The sequence below is a fragment of the Scyliorhinus torazame genome, chromosome 25 (genome assembly GCF_047496885.1).
Source record: "Scyliorhinus torazame isolate Kashiwa2021f chromosome 25, sScyTor2.1, whole genome shotgun sequence".
Lineage (NCBI taxonomy): Eukaryota > Metazoa > Chordata > Chondrichthyes > Carcharhiniformes > Scyliorhinidae > Scyliorhinus > Scyliorhinus torazame.
Genome location: NC_092731.1, coordinates 10172787 through 10192161, shown reverse-complemented (window position 1 = coordinate 10192161; position 19375 = coordinate 10172787). Strand labels below are relative to the sequence as shown.

Here is a 19375-nt window from a genome sequence, read left to right as displayed (position 1 = left end):
CTGATGGACATGCAGTAGGACCAACCAGCATACATAACACCGCAGCCAATCACCAGTGAGAGCACACGCACTATAAAGACAGGGGACAGGAGTGTTCCCGCTCATTCTAGCAGCAGCCAGCTCAGAGCACAGAGCTCACAGCCTGCATCACAGACATTCACCATGTGCTGAGTGCCTCACCATAGCTAGTGATAGGAAAGGGTCCACAGTTAAGCTGGTATTGCTTCTACCCACGTTTACAGTATGTTAGCATAGTTGAACAGTTAATAAAATAGCGTTACACCACTTCCAGCATTGTTGGCTTGTTTGTGAACCAGAACACCCAACACGACAGTTATTGAGAGGTCAATCATTTAATCCTGGCTACTGCTTCCCCGGAGCTAGTTGCACTGCCTACCCCTTTTCCCTGTACCTCACCATTGTATCTCTTCATGACATGGTCAAACTGAAGCTTACAGAATTCAATTAAGGCATAGTTACTCAAATATTATTCTGTTTTTTGAGGGTGGTAGGAAATGGGAGGAAATAAGTGACAAAGGTTTATAATGGCGGTTTAAAACCACGAAGATGGGTGTAGGCATCCATTCCTCATGGCTCTCCAGGGTAATTTGAAGCTGCACACCTTGCCTTCCCTCACCAGACCAGCCGGTTTCATGTGAGCAGGAACGTCGATCTGCCATCGAAGAAGCGAAACAGCACCAGTACGAGGGAGCCTTTGTTCCGCAGTGTAGCACAAGTGGATTGTACAAACAGGTGCAGTGTCACCAAGCTACTGGATACTGCTGGTGCGTCCGAGTTGATTCAGGACACCCGATCCAAGGCACAACTGCACGGTGAGTACCGCACTAGATTGACTGGATTAGGACAAGTTTAGACATGGCGACAGCCATGTTGAGTCTAGCTGCACCTCAAGATTGGCAGTGGGAGGAATACATCACAAAAGGAGGAGATCAAGTTGCACACCTAGCCTGCTCATTCTAATGGCTGATCAAAGACCAACCTTTGGTAGAAGCAGATTGTCCCCCCTTTTAGTTAGCAAACTACATCTGACATGAGGGAAACAGTTACAAAAATAAACAATTCGGAACAGAGCAGAAAATTGAAATCAATAAATTTGTGCCATGGAGGGTGAATTATGTTGCTTAATGTGTGAAATGAAATTTCTAATCCAAGTGAGAAGGAGCACACCCACTATGGCAGGCCTCGGTGCAATGGCTAGTGAGTATACAGAACTCTCCTTTAAGACACTTTTCAAAGCTACCTCCTTGGTCACACATCCTAATTATCTCATTATGTGGCTGAGTGTAAAATGTTATCATTGCACTTCCATGAAGTGATACGCTGCGGGATTCTCCGTCGGCGGGAACCTCCGCTTCGCCGGCAGCGCACCCACGCACGTGGGTTTCCCGATAACGTGGGATGGCCACAATGGGAAACCCCACCGGCCGGCTGCTGGAACGGAGGATGCCTCTGCTGCTGGGGGCGTGCCGTGCCGGAAAACGGGGCTGGTGCGACACAGAATCCCGCCCATGGTGTTTAATTATGGCATATACGGCATTGTATAAATGCAAGTTGTTGCTAAACACTGGCCTGCAGTCATTCTCTAATTGTTACACCACCTGGAAAGAGGCAGGGGGTTAACAATTTTTACAAAGTACATTTTATTTTGGGGAATAGTCACGAGATAGCCATGAGCAACAAGTGTGGTAGGTAACAGGGATATCTCGAGTGGATTGGCAAGCAGCACAATACAGCAGAAGACAAGTGTAATTTTGGATTGGATTTGTTTATTGTCACGTGGACCGAGGTACAGTGAAAAGTATTTTTCTGTGAGCAGCTCAACAGATCATTAAGTACATGGGAAGAAAAGGGAAGAAAAGAAAATATATAATAGGCAACACAAGGTATACAATGTAACTACATAAGCACTGGCATCGGATGAAGCATACAGGGTGTAGTGTTAATGAAATCAGTCCATAAGAGGGTCATTTAGGAGTCTGGTAACAGTGGGGAAGAAGCTGTTTTTAATCTGTTCGTGCGTGTTCTCAGACTTCTGTATCTCCTGCCCGATGGAAGAAGTTGGAGGAGTGAGTAAGCCGGGTGGGAGGGGTCTTTGATTATGCTGCCCGCTTTCCCCAGGCAGCGGGAGGTGTAGATGGAGTCAATGGATGGGAGGCAGGTTTGTGTGATGGACTGGGCTGTGGTCACGACTCTCTGAAGTTTCTTGCGGTCCTGGGCCGAGCAGTTGCTATAGCAGGCTGTGATGCAACCCGATAGGATGCTTTTGATGGTATTTTTTATTCATTCATGGGATATGGGTATTTATTGCCCATGCTGCACTTTTGCCTCCATCGTCCTTGCAATATGGGACACCATTGGATGATAGTTTCTCCAGTTACAAATGCATAGATTCACAGCTATACCTGTATCTCGGGATTTAGAAAGAGATGAGTTCAACAGTTCAAAATTGGAAGAGAGTTAATTGCAATATAAATAGGAGAATGTAGCACGACAACTTAAATTCTTGAAGTCAATGTTGAAACTAGAGGATTTCAACTTATTCTACCTTTCTTTGCAGTAACCAGACCCCTGACTGTGGCAGTGGTATAAGGTCGAAAATCTCTGAGATGGGTCCTCTCTTCAGAGATAGGAAACTCCAAGGTGAGTAACTTGGAAATTAGTGAGAGAATAACAAAGAACTAAAACAAAACATTAGATGATGGACAGTACGATATCATTTTTATCAGGTTGTGGGTTCAAGTTCCCCGACAGGATTTGAGCTTCTAATCTAGCTTTATATTACAGGAAGGGTATTGTGCGTCACCAGAAGGGTGACACTTAAGACAATGATGAGAATAATTTATTTTCTCTCGGAGTTCCCTTCCTCGAAAAGCAGGCAGTGGAAGCAGAGGGCTGGATTCTTCCGCACCGCCCGCCACAAGAACGCCACGGGCGAGACGGCGACAGTGGAAAAATCCATTGATCACGGGCGGGATTCTCCGGTGGCTGGGCGATCGTGGCCGGAGAAACCCGCCCAGAGTCTTTGAATGTTTTCAACGCAGAGGTAGATAGATTCTCGATAAATAAGGGGTGAAAAAATATCGAGGCTATGTAGCTGATAGTCAGATCAGCTATGATCTCATTGAATGGTGGAGCAAGCTTGAGGTCTGAGTGGTCGAATTAAGATCTGAACACGTATGTTCACACTGAGTCTCAGTTGGGATGTTAAACTGGATTCTCAATTCAGGTTGATGTAAAAGATCTTGTGCTGGATTCTCTGGTCCCCGACGCCGAAATCGCATTCGGCGACGGGCCTGAGAATCCAAATTCCCAACAGAATCAGGGGCAGCGCCGCTTCCGCGATGTGCCGCCCCCTCCAAAGCGGCGTACTGGCAGAGTACGCCGAGCCATGTATCCACAGCCTCAGGCCATTGCCTGAGGTCCCCACCCCCCCATCCCGATGCTCCGTCCCCGACGGCGTGGGTCTCTCATGGTCTCACTCAACGGGAACTCAGCGTGGCGGCTGCGGTCTCAGTCCAGCGCCGCCACAGTCGGGGGAGGGCTGATCCGTGGGCGGGGGGGGGGGTCATTATTCAGGGCTGGGGGCACTGTGGGAGGCGGTCAGGGACATGTGAGCCAGACAAAGGGGGGTCTATTTCGAGGGCCGGGTCTGCGAGCGGCCTCCGCCATGTTTGCGCGGTGCGGCTGCTGCAGGCCGCCGAACGTATACGCAGCCATGGACCCGGCAATTCTCCAGGCCGTATCGGCAGCTGGAGCTGGATGCTCTACGCTGCCTTCCTGCTGGCCCCCGGCAACACGGGGAATCGGTGGCCGTTTGGCGCCGGTTTTCCTGTGTTCTCATGCCGGCGTGGGGACATAGGGTTGGATTCTACAAAAATGGGGCTATGTCCCCACTCTGGCATAAAAACGCCAGACTTTCCTTAAAACAATGAAGACCTATTCACTTACCTGCAGGGGGCTGGCAGGGCCCCGGAGTGCTTCTGCCAGCTTTCGCTGCGTAAACGGACCCCCGCACTTCCAGTTCCGATAATGCGCATTTGCACAGCGGCGGCCTCTAGCGGCCATGCTGAACGTGATGACGGACTCAGCCGGCGGATCTTGACCAACAAAGAAGGTCCCAATGATCTGCCCCGCGCCGCTCCATCAAACCCGCCCGATCGCCACCCCGGCCGCCCATTAGGCCCCCCCCGGTACTTGATCCTCCTGCCCCCCCCCACCAGGGCAGCTGCAGGCTGAGTCCGCAGCCGCCACGCGAGAGTCCCAACTGGCCAGACGTGGTTAGAACCACAGCGTCGCGAATTCGGCCGGTCGGGACCGGAGTATGGCTGGGAGGGCCTCTGGCAATGGACCCCCGGGGAACCGGAGAATCGCGGGAGCGGTGCCGGGCCCGATTCGTCGCAAAAGTGGATTCCCCACCCTCGCGCCAAACGTGGGGCGAAATTCTCCCAAAACGGCGCGATGTCCGCCGACTGGCGCCCAAAACGGCGCCAATCAGACGGGCATCGCGCCGCCCCAAAGGTGCGGAATGCTCCGCAGCTTTGGGGGCCGAGCCCCAATATTGAGGGGCTAGGCTGACGCCGGAGGAATTTCCGCCCCGCCAGCTGGCGGAAACGGCCTTTGTTGCCCCGCCAGCTGGCGCGGAAATGACATCTCTGGGCGGCGCATGCGCGGGAGCGTCAGCGGCCACTGAAAGTTTCCCGCGCATGCGCAGTAGAGGGAGTCTCTTCTGCCTCTGCCATGGTGGAGACCGTGGCGGAGGCGGAAGGGAAAGAGTGCCCCCACGGCACAGGCCCGCCCGCGGATCGGTGGGCCCCGATCGCGGGCCAGGCCACCGTGGGGGCACCCCCTGGGGTCAGATCGCCCCGCGCCCCCCCACCAGGACCCCGGAGCCCGCCCACGCCGCCTTGTCCCGCCGGTAAATATGTACTTTAATTTACGCCGGCGGGACAGGCAATTTATCGGCGGGACTTCGGCCCGTCCGGGCCGGAGAATCGAGCGGGGGGGCCCGCCAACAGGCGCGGCCCGATTCCCGCCCCCGCCGAATATCCGGTGCCGGAGACTTCGGCAACCGGCGGGGGCGGGATTCACGGCAGCCCCCGGCGATTCTCCAACCCGGTGGGGGGTCGGAGAATGACGCCCCGCGTGATTTCAGTACGGGGCTGCGGAGAATCCAGGCCTGTAGGCGCCAAATCGGAGAATCCAGACCCTCATGTTTCTTTTCTGAAGAATACTGAATTCTTCCAGGATCTTGGTAAGTATTCATCCTCTCCATTAACAGCATCAAAGTTAGCAGCTAGGGGCGAAATTCTCCGGTATCGGCGCGATGTCTGCCGACCGGCGCCCAAAACGGCGCAAATCAGTCGGGCATCACGCCGCCCCAAAGGTGCGGAATCCTCCGTATCTTGAGCGGCCGAGCCCCAACCTTAAGGGGCTAGGCCCGCGCCGGACTAATTTCCGCCCCGCCAGCTGGCGGAAAAGGCCTTTGGTGCCCCGCCAGCTGGCGCGGAAATGACATCTCCGGGCGGCGCGTGCGCGGGAGCGTCAGCGGCCGCTCACGGCATCCCCGCGCATGCGCTGTGGAGGGAGTCTCTTCCGCCTCCGCCATGGTGGAGACCGTGGCGAAGGCGGAAGGAAAAGAGTGCCCCCACGGCACAGGCCCGCCCGCGGATCGGTGGGCCCTGATCGCGGGCCAGGCCACCGTGGGGGCACCCCCCGGGGCCAGATCGCCCCGCACCCCCCCCAGGGCCCCGGAGCCCGCCCGCGCCGCCTTGTCCCGCCGGTAAGGTAGGTGGTTTAATCTACGCCGGCGGGACAGGCATTCTAGCAGCGGGACTTCGGCCCATCCGGGCTGGAGGATCGCGGTGGGGGGCCCGCCAACCGGCGTGGCGCGATTCCCGCCCCCGCCGATTATCCGGGGAGGGGTCGGAGAATCTCGCCCTAGGTCTCCATATGATTTGCTGGTTGTGGGATCTCACTTTGTTTAAAATGCCGACTGCATTTGCCTACTAGTAGCAGAGTCCTAATGCATGTTTTGTGAGTTGCTAATCTTTATTATGTTTCAGGTTGTCCTGGTGGAAAGAAGACTGAGTTTGTGACAGGATTGTTGAAGTCCCTCATCATGGACATGGACCAATCTGGTTACCATCTAACATGGAGAAGGTATAGTCCAAATGTTTTAAGACATTAAGAGGGAAAGGCATGTAGCTGCCATGAAATCCCAATATCTTACACAGTAACTTGGGTTACACACTTTCTTGTGTGTTGTTGATTAAATGTTAAAATCAACTGCAACTGAATTTTACTTTGACAAATGAGAGTAAAACCTCACCAGTGACACTATCAGCTAGCCCATTCCTGAGGATAAGGAGCTGTCTCCAAACCCTGTCTGTCCACCACAGCCCTGATCCCATCCATCCCGCCCCCGGCCAGGAAACCTGACCAGTTCCCTGTCACAACCTGTGTGTAAGGCCGAAGCTCCACAGAACACTGCAGCTAAGCTCCCAGCAAACGTTGAGATCCTTCGCTCGTCCCCATTTGGAGAACCTTCCCGCACACCAAGTTCTTGGTATGAAGACAAATGTTTGCACAATGTCTCCACTACACAGCCAGTTGCCACCCTCCTGGCGGCTACAAGGCCCACCCAGTGAGGAGACCCACAGTAGACCACATTTGAGTCACAGGACAAAGAGCCTATCGCTAACACTGTCTTGCCCGCTGCCCTGTGATCCCCTTGGCAGGCGCCTTCTGGTGCGCCTGGTCCCGGATAGGCCCAGCCGACTTTCGGGTATCACAGGCGGCGACTTGTCAGCCGGTGGTGCCTGCTGCCCATGCAGTGCCCAGTGTAAGGTAGGGCGGTTTAGAAGGGTTGAGGTGTTCCGGTGCCTCCAAAAGCATGGACCCATCACTTCCTCTTCCCTCGGGGTGTTCGTTGGCCCCCAGGGCTACTCCATGGGACGGAGGTGAGGCGGGGCTGACCTCTGGAGGTGCTACCGTCACTTGGTGCTGCCAGACCTGGAGGCCCAGCCTCATCTGAGCTCTGGCCTCGATGCCCACTGCCAGAACCCAAGGCAGTGCGACCCAAGCCTTGGACATCCTGACACATGGCTCTGACGTCTCGCCCTTCCACCGCGGACGCCAGCTCCTCCAGCTGCACTTGCAGGTGCTGGAAAGTTGCTGACACCCCCTCCTGTAGATTCTGGCCCTGCTTCTGCATCTGCACCAGCGATGGATCATCTTTTCCAGAAGCGCCACACCTGTCTGAGTGATGGAGTGGCAGCTATTCGCTGGGGTCGAGCAACCCTCCGCTACCTCGGGAGTCCCTGCCTCCGCCTGATGTGCTGCAGCATGTGTGTGTGTGTGTGGCGCTCACCAGAAGGTGACTCAGCAACATTATTCACTGAGGTGATAGTCTCTGCGATGGTGGGTGGTGCAGGTGAAAGCAGTGGCGAGTCGATGGTGTCTTCCCCAGAGTCGTACACCGGGGTGTTCTGAGGGTCTGGATGAGGGGCAGTGACCCCAGATGATCTGGCCTCGTCTGATGGTGATCCTGCAAGTCAAAAGACATGGGGTGAGATCTTGAGAAGGACTGATCTGCGGGTGAGGGGTGACTCACTTGCCAGAGGGACATCTGCATTGCATTGGACTCTCACTTCTTTGGCTCGTGCAGCCACTGCCCCCTCCTCGGCCTGCCCCACAAGTTGCAGAGCACTTTCCTCACAGGGCGTGTGGACCTGAATATCTGGGGTGCCACCTCCCATCTCCTGCCGATTATGGGCCGCTTTGTCCTTGGGGACACAGAAAGGACATGGTGAGATGCTGGGGGTTTGTAACTGGTTGCATGGGGTGAGAAAGGCTCCTGGTCAAAGAGGACAATACATGTGTTGGGGCTTCATTAAGGCCACAAACAGAGCAGCCATGATCTTATTGAATAGTGAGTATCGAATGGCCCAAATGGCCTCTTCTGCTCCTAATTCATATGTCCTTACTGCCCTTATCTGGCGATGTTATGAGATATTGTCATACCTCCTTAAGCAGCACGGTGGCACAAGTGGCTAGAACTGTGGCTTCACAGCGCCAGGGTCCCAGGTTCGATTCCCCGCTGGGTCACTGTCTGTGCGGAGTCTGCACGTTCTCCCCGTGTGTGCGTGGGTTTCCTCCGGGTTCTCCGGTTTCCTCCCACAGTCCAAAGACGGGCAGGTTAGGTGGATTGGCCATGATAAATTGCCCTTGGTGACCAAAAAGGTTAGGTGGGGTTATTTGGTTACGGGGATAGAGTGGAAGTGAGGGCTCAAGTGGGTGGGTGCAGACTCAATGGGCCGAATGGCCTCCTTCTGCACTGTATGTTCTATGTTCTATCTCTAATATAAGTTGAAGGAGTAGGAGACACTGAACACATCTCTATAATACACTTCACAACATCAAGTCAATGAGACAATAAAACAGAATCTCTTTTAAGCAAGACTATATAGGTATTAATTATACTCGAGGACTCCTTCAGGAGATAGCACACATGTCATCTTAACTGTTTCATTACGTAGGACAAATGGCAGGGGTCATATCTGGCATCATGTCCTGTGCAGTCGTTCCAACACAATACTTTAATGTGAAACTTAGTTGCTACTATATGTTATCATGCTTTTGATATCTTGGGGTGGATTCTCCATTCTCCGGACGCCAATCCCGTTCCAATGCTCCGGTCTCCTGCTGGCGGCGGCAGGGAGCTACATGCCCTGCGCCGGCGGGAGGATAGAATGCAAATCGATGATTCACTTAGAATAAGACCATAAGACATAGGAGCGGAAGTAAGGCCATTCGGCCCATCGAGTCCACTCCACCATTCAATCATGGCTGATTTCAACTCCATTTACACGCTCTCTCTCCATAGCCCTTAATTCCTCGAGAAATCAAGAATTTATCAACTTCTGCCTGAAAGACACTCAACGTCCCGGCCTCCACCGCCCTCTGTGGCAATGAATTCCACAGACCCACCACTCTCTGGCTGAAGAAATTTCTCCTCATCTCTGTTCTAAAGTGACTCCCTTTTATTCTAAGGCTGTGCCCCCGGGTCCTAGTCTCCCCTGCTAATGGAAACAACTTCCCTACGTCCACCCTATCGAAGCCATTCATTATCTTGTAAGTTTCTATTAGATCTCCCCTCAACCTCCTAAATTCCAATGAATATAATCCCAGGATCCTCAGACGTTCATCGTATGTTAGGCATACCATTCCTGGGATCATCCGTGTGAATCTCCGCTGGACCCGCTCCAGTGCCAGTATGTCCTTCCTGAGGTGTGGGGCCCAACATTGCTCACAGTATTCTAAATGCGGCCTAACTAATGCTTTATAAAGCTTCAGAAGTACATCCCTGCTTTTATATTCCAAGCCTCTTGAGATAAATGACAACATTGCATTTGCTTTCTTAATTACGGACTCAACCTGCAAGTTTACCTTTAGAGAATCCTGGACTAGGACTCCCAAGTCCCTTTGCACTTCAGCATTACGAATTTTGTCACCGTTTAGAAAATAGTCCATGCCTCTATTCTTTTTTCCAAAGTGCAAGACCTTGCACTTGCCCACGTTGAATTTCATCAGCCATTTCTTGGACCACTCTCCTAAACTGTCTAAATCTTTCTGCAGCCTCCCCACCTCCTCCATACTACCTGCCCCTCCACCTATCTTTGTATCATTGGCAAACTTAGCCTGAATGCCCCCAGTCCCGTCATTTAGATCGTTAATATATAAAGAGAACAGCTGTGGCCCCAACACTGAACCCTGCGGGACACCATTCGTCACCGGTTGCCATTCCGCAAAAGAACATTTTATCCCAACTCTCTGCCTTCTGCCTGACAGCCAATCGTCAATCCATGTTAGTACCTTGCCTCGAATACCATGGGCCCTTATTTTACTCAGCAGTCTCCCGTGAGGCACCTTATCAAAGGCCTTTTGGAAGTCAAGATAGATAACATCCATTGGCTCTCCTTGGTCTAACCTATTTGTTATCTCTTCAAAGAACTCTAACAGGTTTGTCAGGCACGACCTCCCCTTACCAAATCCATGCTGACTTGTCCTAATCCGACCCTGCACTTCCAAGAATTTAGAAATCTCATCCTTAACAATGGATTCTAGAATCTTGCCAACAACCGAGGTTAGGCTAATTGGCCTATAATTTTCCATCTTTTTCCTTGTTCCCTTCTTGAACAGGGGGGTTACAACAGCGATTTTCCAATCCTCTGGGACTTTCCCTGACTCCAGTGACTTTTGAAAGATCATAACTAACGCCTCCACTATTTCTTCAGCTATCTCCTTTAGAACTCTAGGATGTAGCCCATCTGGGCCCGGTGATTTATCAATTATTAGACCTCTTAGTTTCTCTAGCACTTTCTCCTTTGTGATGGCTACCATATTCAACTCTGTCCCCTGACTCTCCTGAATTGTTGGGATATTACTCATGTCTTCTACTGTGAAGACTGACGCAAAGTACTTATTTAGTTCCTCAGCTATTTCCTTGTCTCCCATCACTAGATTACCAGCGTCATTTTGGAGCGGCCCAATGTCTACTTTTGCCTCCCGTTTGTTCTTAATGTATTTAAAGAAACTTTTCCTATCATTCCTAATGTTACTGGCTAGCCTACCTTCATATTTGATCCTCTCTTTCCTTATTTCTCTCTTTGTTATCCTCTGTTTGTTTTTGTAGCCTTCCCAATCTTCTGACTTCCCACTACTCTTTGCCACATTGTAGGCTTTCTCTTTTGCTTTGATGCATTCCCTAACTTCCTTTGTCAGCCATGGCTGCCTAATCCCCCCTCTTATAACCTTTCTTTTCTTTGGGATGAACCTCTGTACTGTGTCCTCAATTACTCCCAGAAACTTCTGCCATTGCTGTTCTACTGTCTTTCCCACTAGGCTCTGCTCCCAGTCGATTTTCGTCAGTTCCTCCCTCATGCCCCTGTAGTTACCTTTATTTAACTGTAACACCTTTACATCTGAGTCTACCTTCTTTCTTTCAAATTGGAGATTGAATTCTACCATATTATGATCACTGCCTCCTAAGTGTTCCCTTACTTTAAGATCTTTAATCAAGTCTGGCTCATTACATAACATTAAGTCCAGAATGGCCTGTTTCCTCGTGGGCTCCATCACAAGCTGTTCCAAAAAGCCCTCCTGTAAACATTCAATGAATTCCCTTTCCTTGGGTCCACTGGCAGCATTATTTACCCAGTCCACCTGCATATTGAAGTCCCCCATGATCACTGTGACCTTGCCTTTCTGACATGCACTTTCTATTTTGTGGTGCATTTTGTGCCCCCGGTCCTGACCACTGTTAGGAGGCCTGTACATAACTCCCATTATGTTTTTTTTGCCTTTGTGGTTCCTCAACTCTACCCACACAGACTCCACATCATCTGACCCTATGTCGTTTAGTGCTATTGATTTAATTTAATTCCTAATTAACAAGGCAACCCCGCCCCCTCTGCCCACCTCTCTGTCTTTTCGATAGGTTGTGAATCCCTGGATGTTTAAATGCCAGTCCTGAACCCCCTTCAACCACGTCTCTGTGATGCCTACCACATCATACCTGCCAGTCACAATCTGGGCCACAAGCTCATCTACCTTGTTCCGTACACTGCGCGCATTTAAATATAGCACCTTTAATTCTCTATTGACCGTCCCTTTTTGTTTTCTTGGTGTGGTGGACCTTGGTTTACTGAGCCTTTCCATACACTGTGTCATATTTTGTGGGATGGGGACTATCGTAACCTCTCCTGAGTTCTGTCTTTTCGTGCTTTTTTGTATTCCTAAGCAGCTACGCTTCCCACTCATTACTTCACCTCTTGGTTCCCTGACGTTTCCTTCCCCCCCCCCCCCCCCCCAATCTCTAGTTTAAAATCCTATTGACCACCCTATTTACTCTTTTCGCCAGAACACTGGTCCCAGCTCGGTTCAGGTGGAGACCATCCCAACGGTATAGGTCCCCCCTGTCCCAAAACTGATGCCAGTGTCCCATGAAAAGGATCCCCTCTTTCCCACACCACTTTTTCAGCCACGTGTTAACTTCCCTTATTCTTGCCTCCCTATGCCAATTTGCACGTGGCTCGGGCAGTAATCCGGAGATTATGACCCTTGAGGACCTGTTTTTTAATTTCAATCCTAGCTCTTTATAATCTCTAAACAGGTCCTCTTTCCTAGACTTGCCTATGTTGTTGGTACCGACATGGATCACAACAACTGGATCCTCCCCCTCCCTCTCCAGTATCCTTTCAAGCCGGTCAGAGATGTCCCGCACCCTAGCACCGGGCAGGCAACATACCATGTGGGACTCTTTATCCTGCTCACAAAGGATACTATCTATCCCCCTGATAATAGAATCCCCTACAACTACAACTTGCCTATTTACTCCCTCCCCTTGAATGGCCTGCTGAACCATGGTGCCTTGGTCAGCTGACTCATCCTTCCTGCAGCCCTGTTCGCCATCCACACAGGGAGCAAGTGCCTCATACCTGTTGGACAGGGTCAAGGGCTGAGGCTCCTGAGTTCCTGACTGCTGGTTCCCTTTACCTGCCTGACTTGCAGTCACACCCTGCTGTCCCTGGCCACTGGCAGGATTTAAACTACTTACTCTGACAGGTGTGACTGCCTCCTGAAACACAGTGTCCAGGTAAGTCTCCCCCTCCCGGATGTGCCTCAGTGTTTGAAGCTCAGACTCCAGCTCATCAACTCTGAGCCAGAGCTCTTCGAGCAGCCAACACTTACTGCAGATGTGGTCGCTGCAGCTCGCAATGGGATCTGCCAGCTCGCACATCAAGCAGCTCAAGCACATCACCTGACCAGCCATCTCTAATTAATTAATTAGTTTAATTAGACCAGCACGAAAAATAGAATCCCTACAGTGCAGAAGGAGGTCTTGAGGCTCTGGAGGCCAAATCACTGAGTGGCTTTAAGACAGAGATAAATAGGTTCTTGATTAATAAGGAGTTCAGGGGTTGTGGGGAGAAGGCAGGTGAATGGGGATGAGAAAAATATCAGCCATGATTGAATGGCGGAGCAGACTCGATGGGCCAAATGGCCTAATTCTGCTCCTAAGTCTTTATGGTCTTTCAGCCCATCGAGTCCACACCGACCCGCTGCTCTGGCCCACTCCACCGCCCTATCCCTGTAACTCCACCTAACCATTGGACACTAAGGGGCAATTTATCACGGCTGATCCACCTAACCTGCACATCTTTGGACTGTGGGAGCAAACCGGAGCACCCAGAGGAAACCTACACAGACACGGGTAGAACCTGCAAACTCCACACAGTCACCCATGCATAAATAACATGGTATAGGAGAGGGAATCGCACCTGGGCACTGCTCCCAGCATCAGTGGAGATCAGGGGCGGGATTCTCCGCAATCGGCGCGATGTCCGCCAACCGGCGGCAAAAACGGCGCAAATCAGTCTGGCATCGCGCCGCCCCAAAGGTGCGGAATCAATCCTCCGCATCTTATGGGGCCGAGCCCTCACCTTGAGGGGCTAGGCCCGCGCCGGACTGATTTCCGCCCCGCCAGCTGGCAGGAAAGGCATTTGGTGCCCCGCCAGCTGGCGCGAAACTGACTTTGCCGTGCGGCGCATGCGCGGGAGCGTCAGCGACCGCTCACTGCTTCCCCGCGCATGCGCAGTGGAGGGGGTCTCTTCCGCCTCCGCCATACTGGAGACCATGGGAAAGGCGGAAGGAAAAGAGTGCCCCCACGGCACAGGCCCGCCCGCGGATCGGTGGGTCCCGATCGTGGGCCAGGCCACCGTGGGGGCACCCCCCGGGGCCAGGTCACCCCGTGCCCCCCCCAGGACCCCGGAGCCCGCCCGTGCCGCCTTGTCCTGCCAGTAAGAGAGGTGGTTTGATTCTCGCCAGCGAGACAGGCATTCCAGCAGCGAGACTTCGGCCCATCGCGGGCCGGAGAATCGCCGGGGGGGGGCCCGCCAACCGGCGCAGCGCGATTCCCACCCCCGCCGAATATCCGGTGCCGGCGGGGGGTCGGAGAATCCCGCCCCACGAGTGAGTCTCTGCTGGTAGGAGCACTTAGACTCGGATTCTCCATTGCGACTGCATCCCACTACCCCTGCTTTGGAGGCTGAGAATTTGGTACTTAGCCAAATTTCCCATTCACTGCAGCAGACGGAAGAATGCCACTGCCGTGAATGGATGGAAATTCCCATCCTTAGGGCACGATCTAACTAAATGGGAACAAAGTCCCATAGCGAGCGCATTTAGCCACGTGTTTCCTAGTGCTTGCAGCAGCGAGAAACTCAAGGCTATAAAACGCGACCCGTATTTGATAAGAGGCCTGAACAGGGAACACACAGCTGAGGCTGCACCTAACCCCGTTTAGTACACCGAGGAGCTGCGCTTGCTGGAAATCCTCAGCGTAGCGAGAGTTCGGGATGCCATTTTTAAATGGCGTCCCAATCTCCGAGGCCCCAAACCCCAACTCACTATGGGAGGGTCCCCGCCACCCCCCAACAAACGCACAGGAACCTTTGGCCCAATCGCACCCGTGCAAAAAATGCCAACTTGGCACCTTAGCAGTGTCAACACGGCACCCTGGCTGGCTGGGGCACCCAGGTGGCACTGCCAGCGTGCCTGGCTGGTAGTTGCAGGGTGCCCAGTGGCACGACCAGTGCCCGGGTGCCACCCTGCCCAAAATGCATGCACCTGGGGGCCTCTGATCCCCTGGGAGACCCCCATGAGTGCCGTTCCGTCTGGTCCCTGTTTGTGGAACTAGTACTGAACAGGGCTCGGCCAAAGTCTCCGAGGCGAGGGAGATTGAATCCATGTCTTGGGGAAATCAAGAATCTGCACATTAAAGTGCATGAGAAGTGGCAGACGGAGTTCAACCTAGATAAATGTGAAGTGATTCATTTTGGAAGATCGAATTTGAAGCTGAATACAGGGTTAAAGACAGGATTCTTGGAAGTTTGGAGGAACAGAGGGATCTTGGGGTTCACATACATAGATCCCTCAAAGTTGCCACCCAGGTTGATAGGGTTGTTAAGAAGGTGTATGGTGTGTTGGCTTTCATTAACAGGAGGATTGAGTTTAAGAACCGCGAGGTTTTGCTGCAGCTTTAGAAAACCCTGGTTAGACCACACTTGGAATATTGTGTCCAGTTCTGGTCGCCTCATTATAGGAAGGATGTGGATGCTTTGGAGAGGGTACAGAGGAGATTTACCAGGATGCTGCCTGGACTGGAGGGCATGTCTTATGAAGAAATGTTGAGGGAGCTAGAGCTTTTCTCACTGGAGCGAAGAAGGAAGAGAGGTGACTTGATAGAGGTGTACAAGGTGATGAGAGGCATGGATAGAGTGGATAGCCAGAGACTTTTCCCCAAGGTGGAAATGGCTGTCACGAGGGGACATAATTTTAAGGTGATTGGAGGAAGGTATAGGGGAGATGTCAGAGGTCGGTTATTTACACAGAGAGTGGTGGGTGTGTGGAACGCACTGCCTGCAGAGGTGGTGGAGTCAGAGTCATTAGGGACAATTAAGCGACTCTTGGACAGGCACATGGACAACAGTAAATTGAAGGGGTGTAGGTTAGGTTGATCTTAGATTAGGATAAATGGTGGGCACAACATCGTGGGCCAAAGGGCCTGTACTGTGCTGTACTGTTCTATATTCTATGATCTAAAGTAAGACTAGCTGTCTCACTCTAATATGCAGATTTGCTAAGAAGTGATCCCGGCCACTATGGATGGGATTCACATCGCAACGTCTTGTGAGAATCGTGTTAGATCTCGCAAGGTGTTGCGAGCCAGGTAGATCCCAGGAGCGGGGTCTCTCGGCTTCCATCGGCCATGCTGATCTCTTCAGATTTTTATTTACAATGGAGTCCAATTCGCAATGACATTCCTTGCTCGCCTTTTCTATGTGATTTTTTTCTAAAGTTTAGAAATTTGGAAGAGTGGCCAAAGTTGATAAGAGTAAAACAGGAGAGATATTACAATGGCTATCTAGGTATGTGACCCATATTGATTAAGAATAGGTTTTTATTTAATTACCATTGGCAAGGCCAGCATTTATTGCGTATCCTTAGTTGTTGTTGAGAAAGTGGTGATGAGCTTTCTTCATTTACCAGATCGGGTAGGGAATTTTGTGATTTTGACCCAGATTGTGGTCAATCCTTGTTGAAGAAGTGATTTCTTACTCTGTAGAAGTCAAAACTGGGATGTGCTGCTTTGGATGCCAGTGTACATGTGTTTCCTGTTTCTCCGTAGGGTTTCTGACGGATCGACGAGCTTTCTATTGGAGGATCGTGCCATTCGCTGGTATTTTGGGAGATTGGACAAGGACTTCAACAATGAGGTCTCAGAGAAAGAGCTGAGGCCCTTCAAGGTTTACCTGAGGAAGAATGCCAAGCCAAAGAAATGCACAAGAAGGTTCATAGAATACTGCGACCTTAATGGCAGCAAGTCCATTTCACTGCATGAGCTGAAGGGATGCTTGGGGTTCATCAAAAGCAGAAGTAGGCCCATGCTTTAATGACTCTCTATCTTCATGATTCATCAAGATGAAGGATGTTAGTGCTGGGATAGGGGGAATGAGTATATCAATAGTATAGAGGCTATGTTACTGGATTAGTAATCCATAAGTCTATACTATTAAAATCAGTGGATTGAAGCCTGACTTTACTTTTTAAATATTACAACCCACTTTCCCAATCTTGCCTGTTACCAAGTTTCTCAACTGCAATAAGAATCTATACTGTAAATAGTCTGGTACATTGATTGGGCCAATATGATTGTCATGTACCAAGTTCCGATGGTCATCTCACAATGCTTTTCCAATGAGGATGGCTTGGCTGTCACTATGTTGTGGAGGCTCCACAAAAACAGTGAAACGAAGATCAAGGTTATCAAGGGGAAGGTCAGGTTTTGACCGATTGTTTCATTGTTGCTGGAAGTTATGGATCTTTTTTATTAGTAAATCTTAGCTGTCTGCTGTTAACCTCCATTTTGCACGATTGAAGCAACATCTGTTAAGTTGTATATTGTCCTTGTTTTGTATTGCTTCAGTGTTTAGAGTTTATTTGCTTATACAGTTTCGCTGGACAGCACTGTTTAACATCAGTAGAAAATTCGTTTGCAAATATTTGTGTTTCGTCCTGTCACTTTTCAGCATAAAATGAGAATTATGCAAAAGTACATTTGGAAGGAACTTTGGAAGGTCAAGGTTCCACATCTGTGACCTTTTGTTCTATTTACTGCTACATAGCCAATCTATAGTACCTTCAGGTATAGTACCTTCAGGCTCATACATGGCATGCATAACAAATGGCAAAAAAGTATCCCTTACACAGACCCATACATACTTCCCCACACCCTTACACCTACACTCACACACACCTACACACTCAAACACGCCTACGCACATGTCCTCCATCCTCACATTCATACAGATTATTTGGGAGCCAGTAGGATTGCACAAAGTCATTACACAGAGGGCACTGCCAGCACTACCAGATCATGATCTTGAATCTCTCCCACCTGTCTTTTCATCATGCTGGTAATTCCTGGTGTTTCTCTATCACTGGAGAGTGCCGGTGTAAGGGAAGAGTGTGGACGGAGAACCATTCCAGCATCCATACTGGTTGCAAAAGTCCTCTGTTGGGGCCTATGCTTTCACTCGAGGGTTTTCACTATCGCTATGAATGCTGGATAGCCCTATCTCCTTGGCTCTTTAATGCTCCTACTTGTTGCCTAGGAAGAGAATGAAATAACTGTCACTTATGTAGCACCTCAACCCCTCAGAAACACACCAATGTACCCCCATTTAATGAATTACAGTGACTTGATAGGAACTCTCCCAGCTCAAAGGCTGTTCAAAGAAAAAACAAATTGCAAAGGAAAGGGAAGAGAAAGGCAAGCAAAGAAGTTAAGGAGGAAGAAGAAGGTTGCTTTTCCAGCTTTTGGGCACATGTGATGAGCATTTGGTTTTGGCACAGGTTGGCTCCCTCAGGTAAACAGTTTGCAAACAGAAAGCTTGCACCTAGGGACTGACCTGTGTTGACATTTCTCATCGCCCTGTCCCCCGCAGGGTTTTCACTCAACAGGAATTGGCTGCAGATCAGGGTCTAACTTGAAGGTCCGAGGCCAGCGGCCTTTCAAAGCTTTGTGCTGACCTGGGTTCCTGTTCGGTCACATACTTTCGCAGTTAAACATTTTGCATGTAGGGTAACAGATGTCGGTAAGCTCATAAATCAATGTGCCACATGATTTTTTAAAACTTGTGTGTTTGAAGTGAGTAAGAATGTGATGAGTGATTAAGTGGATGTAAAATTAGTTCAGTTTCTTTCGGGGTAGGAGGTAAATTTTGACAGTGTAATGTAAAAAAATGGATACATGCGCATTAAAGCTTACATTTTTTAAATCATCTTTGAGTTCTTTTTCTTTTCTTCTCCTCAAAGAAAACCACAGTCCTAAAAAGAAAAAATTGATAAATAGCAACATGACTTCACATAAGACTTTTAACATCACAAAGTAGCACAAATGTTTTACAAAGGATCAGGATTTAGCAGTGGGTTTCAGAAAGGTCTCCAAGGCACACTTGAATGTCAGCTTTCTGGGGAAAGCTTGCAAATCGGACGCAAATATTTTGCTTTGGGCAGAAGAAGAAACCCTCTATTGATAAATTGCCCCTTAGTGTCAAGGGATGTACAGGTTAGGTGGGGTGACGGGAATAGGACGGGGGAATGGGCCTCTTTGTTTCAAAGGGTTGGTGCAGTCTCAATGGGCCGAATGGCCTCCTTCTAGAGATTCTATGATTCTAAAGATTTTCCATGCTCTATGTTGAGTCTTTTGGATGACTTAACAATACCATAATCGTTGCTGGTTGTTGTCTGTATTTGGAATGGTGTCGATATTCAAGCCTTTTCTTCTCAGTCAGAACCATAACCGATAGATTAGAACATCCCCTAACTGTGGTGGTGCTGGAGTGAGTCGGCAGCTGCCGAATTCCCGATGGGTGTGACCATGAGAGACCCACGCCTTCGGGAACTCGGTCAGTCGGGGGCGGAGCATTGGGGGCCGGGCCTCAGGCAATGTCCTGAGGCCGTCGATACGGTGCGCGGCGGACACGCTTTGGAGGGGGTGGAGCATCGCGAAAGCGGCACCGACCCCGATTTGGTCGGAAACGGGTATTCTCCGGTCGATTGCCGAGCGTGATTTTGGCGTCGGCGACCGGAGAGTCCCACCCCTTGGGTGAGATTCTCCGACCCCCCGCAGGTCTGGACGCTGGTTGCCGAAGTCTCCGGCACCAGAGATTCGGCAGGGGCGGGAATCGCGCCGCGCCGGTTGGCGGGCCCCCCCGCTCGATTATCCGGC

General features: G+C 50.8%; 1 protein-coding gene across 4 annotated transcripts in view; it reads left to right on the top strand.

Moving 5' to 3' along the window:
* The window catches only part of LOC140402307 (SPARC-related modular calcium-binding protein 1-like), a 300157-nt gene extending 281732 nt beyond the window's left edge, over positions 1 to 18425 (top strand). For all 4 annotated transcript variants that reach the window (XM_072489986.1, XM_072489985.1, XM_072489987.1 and 1 more), the window contains exons 9-12: positions 641 to 833; positions 2579 to 2661; positions 6084 to 6180; positions 16271 to 18425. In XM_072489986.1, the coding sequence (XP_072346087.1) occupies positions 641 to 833; positions 2579 to 2661; positions 6084 to 6180; positions 16271 to 16535 (638 nt within the window). In that variant the 3' untranslated portion in view covers positions 16536 to 18425. The remainder of the gene's footprint in view (positions 1 to 640; positions 834 to 2578; positions 2662 to 6083; positions 6181 to 16270) is intronic.
* Positions 18426 to 19375: the final 950 nt, after the last annotated feature.